Here is a 6000-nt window from a genome sequence, read left to right on the forward strand (position 1 = left end):
ATAATATTTGGTAGTGTTGTTATTCTCTTCTTATTGCTATTTAGAGTGAATATTATTCTGAGTGAGATTTTTATTATTTTTTCGTTATAATATTTGGTGTCGTTTTTTTTTTTTTGGTTTTCCACCAGGTGTCCAAAGCTCACATTAGAGCTCTGACTAAATCTGGATCACGCTCTACAGGGCCTATTCGAGGGTGACGCTTCCAATAGATTTTTCTCCATACCCAGGGCTCGAACTCGAAACCTCTGGTTAAGGGTGAAACAGTCCATACCCAGGTGCCATTGTTACTATTTTATCATTGCTATTTAGCATGAATATTATCTGGGATGAGATTATCATTTTTTCCAATAGGGGGTGCAGGGGTAGGAAACTATGTTATAATACAAAGTGATACCACCCGCAAACTCTCTCTGAGTGTCAATTCTATTCTTTTGTAAGTATCAATGATTAATTAATTATCATTTGTTATCATTGTCGAAAGAAAAAGGTCCCTTAACCAGGGTTAAGCAAAAAGAAACCAAATAATTAACCAAACTTAATTACTTTCCACTTACCCTATATATACTAATCATTCCACATGCAATTCTCTCACGACAAACAAGATTCCATTTCCAATATTTTAGTTATTTTACTTGTGCACCTTTTACATTTTTAAGTCCCAAATTAATTAATCATGAAGCCCTTCATGCTAGCCCTCTTCATCATCTTAGTTATTTCTTACTATGTTTATCCATGGACTTTCACTCTTGCAACTCTCCTCTTCTCCCTCCTACTTAATTTCCTCTTGAACTATTGGCTAGTGCCCGGAGGGTTTGCATGGAGAAACTATACTCACTATCATCATCGAAACCCTAATAAACTTCATGGTCCTTTTTCTTGGCCCTTTTTGGGATTTCTACCTCAAATGGGGTCTTGTGCTCACCGGAAACTAGCCATGATTGCTTCATCACTAGGCTCAACTCGATTAATGACAATAAGCCTTGGTGCTACTCGAGTTATCATTAGTAGCCACCCTGACACTGCGAAGGAAATTCTATGGAGTGCCTCATTTTCTAGCCGTCCCTTGAAAGAATCAACCAAACTTCTCATGTTTGAAAGAGCCATTGGTTTTGCTCCCTATGGGAGTTATTGGCGAAACCTAAGAAGAATTGCTACGAATCACATGTTTTCTCCTAGGAGAATTTCATGTTTTGAGAGTCTTCGACAACTTATAGCCGATAACATGATAGGAAAAGTTGTCAAGGAGATGAATGAGAGTGGGTTTGTTGAGGTTAGAGGGTTGTTGAGACAAGGGTCTTTGAGTAATATCCTTGAAAGTGTGTTTGGGAGTACTTTAGGGTTAGAAGGTGAGAAGTTAGGGTTAATGGTGAAAGAAGGATATGAATTGATTGGAGAATTTAATTGGTCAGATTATTTTCCATTAGACTTTTGGGGTACTAAGAGAAGGTGTTATAAGTTGGGAGCTCAAGTGAATGAACTAGTTGGTGAAATAATGAAAAAAAGGAGAAGAGAGGGAGAATTAGTAAATATGAAAAATGACTTCCTTAGTGTTTTGCTATCTTTGGCAAAAGAAGATCAACTTAAAGATGAAGATATGGTGGCTATTTTGTGGGTAAGGATTACTTCTGCCTCTTTCAATTTTGAATCTAACTTCTTTCCATATGCTTAGAGCTAGCTAGAATACTCTCTCGATCTCAAAATAAGTGTCATCTTAATAAAAGTCAGGTTGACTTAAAAATTAATCAATACAATATGTAGTTTATTAAAATATCCCTAGTTAATAAATGTTTCTTGAAAATTGAAAACTAGTAATTAAATGGAGTATAGAAAGGTATAGTTGAAAAAAATATAAGATGACACTTATTTTAGAACAAATTTCTTTTTGCTAAGATAACCTTTTATTAGGATGTAGAAAATAATATTCCCTCCGTTTCAATTTATGTGACACTTTTCGAATTTCGAAATTCAAACAAGTCTATCTTTGACCGTAAATTTTTCATACATCTTTTAATTATTTTGAATTGTCAATTATTGTGACTTATAGTACTTTTTACGTAGTTTACAAATATATAAATTTCATTTAAAAAAATTGAAGATTTGACGCATAAATTTTTGGTCAAAGTTAAACGGTTTGACTTTCGAAAAGCGAAAAGTGTCACATGAATTGGGACCGAGGAAGTATTTTATAAATAATAAAAAAACTTGTCAACTCGTTGAACATATCTAGAGTATATAATACTCCCTCCATTCCATATTAAGTTAATTTTTGAGGCATTTTTCAAATTAACTTAATTGTTCAGTTTTCAAGACTACTTTTAGAGTGTTCTTTCAATTTTACCCTTCATTAGTTAGTATTGGAATTAGTGATTAATTAATATTTAGTTATTTTAATCATAAATTTGGCAATAATTAATAAGGGTAAAAATGAAAAACTAGGTTTAATTTATGTCTTAATCTATTTTTTTAAAGGGTGTGAAACACCTCAAAAATTAACTAAATATAGAATGAAGGGAATAATTAATAACTAGGTTGATAGTTAAGATTCGTTGATGCTTTAAAGTGAAATGACTCATTATTAAAAGTTAAACTTTGTGTCATATCGTGTCAACTACAAAATTTACTTATCTTCGTCAACAATAAGTCTACTGCATGTGGTATATATATATATATAATAAATTTTTCACTTTTAGTTTTTCCAGCTCCGCCAACAACGACCTTAATTAACTCTAATAATAGAACTTATATCAATCATACTATGGCTTTTTTTATATTAAATATTCTTTTCATTTCTTCAGTAGAACTTATAGTATGTTACGGCTTCTTTATATTATAAGTATTCTTTTTCATTTCCTTAATAGAATTTATAGCCTATTACGGCTTCTCTATATTATTTTCATTTCCTTAATAGAACTCATATCATATTACGACTTCTCTATATTAAGTATTCTTTCATTTCCTTATTAGAATTTATAGCATATTACCGCTTCTCTATATTATAAGTATTCTTTGCATTTCCTCAATAGAACTTATAGCATACTACGGCTTCTCTATATTACTCCATCTGTCTCTAATTACTTGTCTATTTTATTTTTTTAGTTGTTCCTGTCCATTTTGACAAATCAAGAAAGGACAAAATATTTTTACCTATTATACCCTCAATTAATTACTTTAAAAAATGTAGAACTTCTTGAAAATTTGAAGTTTTTAATTCATCCACTCCATAATTAATAGGAGTAAAATGGTAAACTCACTATATCAATAATTGGTTTCTTAATAGGTGTGCCGATTCAAAAGTGGATAAGTAATTAGGGACAGAGAGAGTATTAAGTACTCTTTGCATTTCCTCAAGTGCATATTTAGATTAATGATTGATTTAATTAAATCTAATAATAGAACTTACATTAGGAATAAGTCTACTAGCATAGCACGGCTTCTTTATATTACATTTTCTTTTCATTTCCTGAAGTGCATAAGTAGATAGATAATTAACTTAATTAAGTATAACAATAGAACTTATAATTATGAATAAGTCTACCAGCATATTACGGCTTCTCTATATTACATATTCTTTTTCATTTCCTGACCAAGTGCATATTTGATAAATGACACTTGTCATATTTAAAATTTAAAAATCTAAATTAAATTAATTTAACAAGCTTCTTAATTATAAGTAAAAAAATGAATTATGAAAAAAAACTCACCAACTTTAGTAGATTATTTTCTCTGTAAAAATAAAGTCAGTCGTTTTTTTTCTTAATTATTTTACTGATGTTTAACTCATGTATGATCTCATTATACCTTTATCTTTGGTTTTATTTGGTCAGCTAATAATAAATAAAAAACATAGAGAGTATTCTTCAATTTAGATTACGGCAATGATATTAATAGGGATGTAAAACATATATCATGGAAATAATTATATTAATGAGGAGCTAAAATTTGTCTATGATGAATTTTTTCTTATTAAAGTTGGTAAAGTTCTTTTCTAACTTATTCTTTTACCATAGTTATAGTTAAGAGATTTGTTAAATTAATTTAATCTAAACCTTTTGATTTTAAATATAACAAGTGTCACTCATCTAAATATGCACTCAAAAAAATGAAAAGGAGATGTATGAAGAGAAGCCAAATCCTTACTAAACTATGCTTATTTTCTAAACGATGCTTCTAAACTATAAGTTCCCAGTTACTAATAAACGTGTGTGCCACTTAAATTAAACCTTTTATTAATTCTAAGATTAGCCTCTTAAGGTGGGGCTTGTGAAGAGATAAATAAAAGAAAGGCAATTCTACCCATGTACTCCCTCCATTTCATATTAGATTGACATTTTCTATTTTATACTGTGATTAAGATATTATTAATATTTTGATCAATTTTACTATTTGTTTTTTATTCATATTAATTAGCCTTTTGAAAAAATAAATTTTTGATCTTCAAAATTTGTTTAAACTTCCAAAGGTCATATTAATTGTAAGGGTAAAACGAAAAAAATAATTTATTCTATCCTGATTTATTAAGTGGATCAAATAATGAGACAAATATTTTTAGTAAGATGCACATCTATTATGGAATGGAGGGAGTACCAAATTAATTAGTTGTGTTTATGAATTACACAAAGTACAAATATTTTGTTTTCTAAAACAAGCGCGCATTGAGAATTGTACAACTACAACATACAACACGTCTTACTTTCAAGCAAGTTAGAGATCAAATATACGAGAGTTTTAACGGTATATATGCCATTACATTTGAGAAGTGTACAATGGTATAAATTGAATTGATTTTTTTTTTTTACTTGATATAGGAAATGGTATTTAGAGGAACAGATACAATTGCCATCCTTGTAGAGTGGATTTTGGCAAGAATGATTTTACATCAAGATGTTCAAGAAAAAGCACAAGAAGAAATTGACACATGTGTGGGTCATAATAGAAATGTACAAGACTCAGATATACAAAACCTTCCTTATTTGCAAGCCATAGTAAAAGAAGTTCTTAGATTACATCCACCAGGCCCACTACTCTCTTGGGCTCGTTTAGCTATGCATGATACTTATATTGACAAGTGTTTCATTCCAGCTGGGACAACTGCAATGGTCAATATGTGGGCTATTACACATGACCCAACTATTTGGGAAGATCCATGGGCCTTCAAGCCTGAAAGATTTATTGATAAAGAAGACTTCTCAATCATGGGATCGGATCTTAGGCTTGCTCCGTTTGGGTCTGGACGTCGGGTTTGCCCAGGAAGGGTACTAGGGTTAGCCACAGTGCACCTATGGCTAGCCCGACTTCTCCAACAGTTCAAATGGCTTCCAAGTAAACCTGTTGATCTTTCAGAATGTTTGAAACTTTCTCTTGAGATGAAGAAACCTCTAGCTTGTCGTGCATTTAATCGAAGTAGCATTTAAGTGATTCTAAATATTGGTATTATCACTCACAAAATCATCATATGAATAAAAAACAAAGTCTATGGTTGGTTAACATGTAAATGAGTTGATGTGGCCTTTGGTAATTAAAATATGATCATGATATTTTATCTTTTCTCTAAATCTAGTTTATTTTTCCCTTAAATATACTTTATGATTGCAGAGCAGATTCATTATCTGTGTCACGATTTGAAATTGGATTATATGATGACGCCTATCATACCCCCAGTAGGCAAATCAAAATCCAAAAATATAAAGCTATAAACAAAATTAGAAATAACTAACGTGGAAACAATAATAAGATAAGAAAGGGACCATAGCATAGATGATAGATATGGACAAAACAGTACAAAATAAAAATAAAAGCTTGAAAGTGATTGAGTTGACGAATATATAAAGAAGAATAACCTCAGATCTGGTGTCACTAGTACAAGAGCATCTAAAGTACATGCATAGCTATTTACAACAAGTCTGTCTAAATAAATAAAAAATATAGACAAAAAAATAAGAAAGGAAGGCAGTAAGTCTCCGGAAACCGAGAGTTAACCACAATCCAATAGTGATGGCCTCG

At 30.8% G+C, this 6000-nt stretch overlaps 1 protein-coding gene across 1 annotated transcript; it reads left to right on the forward strand.

The window, feature by feature from the left end:
* Positions 1 to 673: 673 nt before the first annotated feature.
* On the forward strand, positions 674 to 5411 carry LOC125829244 (cytochrome P450 78A5-like). The gene is made up of 2 exons (XM_049508492.1): positions 674 to 1612; positions 4806 to 5411. The coding sequence occupies exons 1-2, from the start codon at positions 674 to 676 to the stop codon at positions 5409 to 5411; spliced, it is 1545 nt and encodes a 514-aa protein (XP_049364449.1).
* Positions 5412 to 6000: the final 589 nt, after the last annotated feature.

Source organism: Solanum verrucosum, unplaced genomic scaffold (assembly GCF_900185275.1).
Source record: "Solanum verrucosum unplaced genomic scaffold, falcon-dt-bn FXZP01000028.1, whole genome shotgun sequence".
Taxonomy (NCBI): Eukaryota; Viridiplantae; Streptophyta; class Magnoliopsida; order Solanales; family Solanaceae; genus Solanum; species Solanum verrucosum.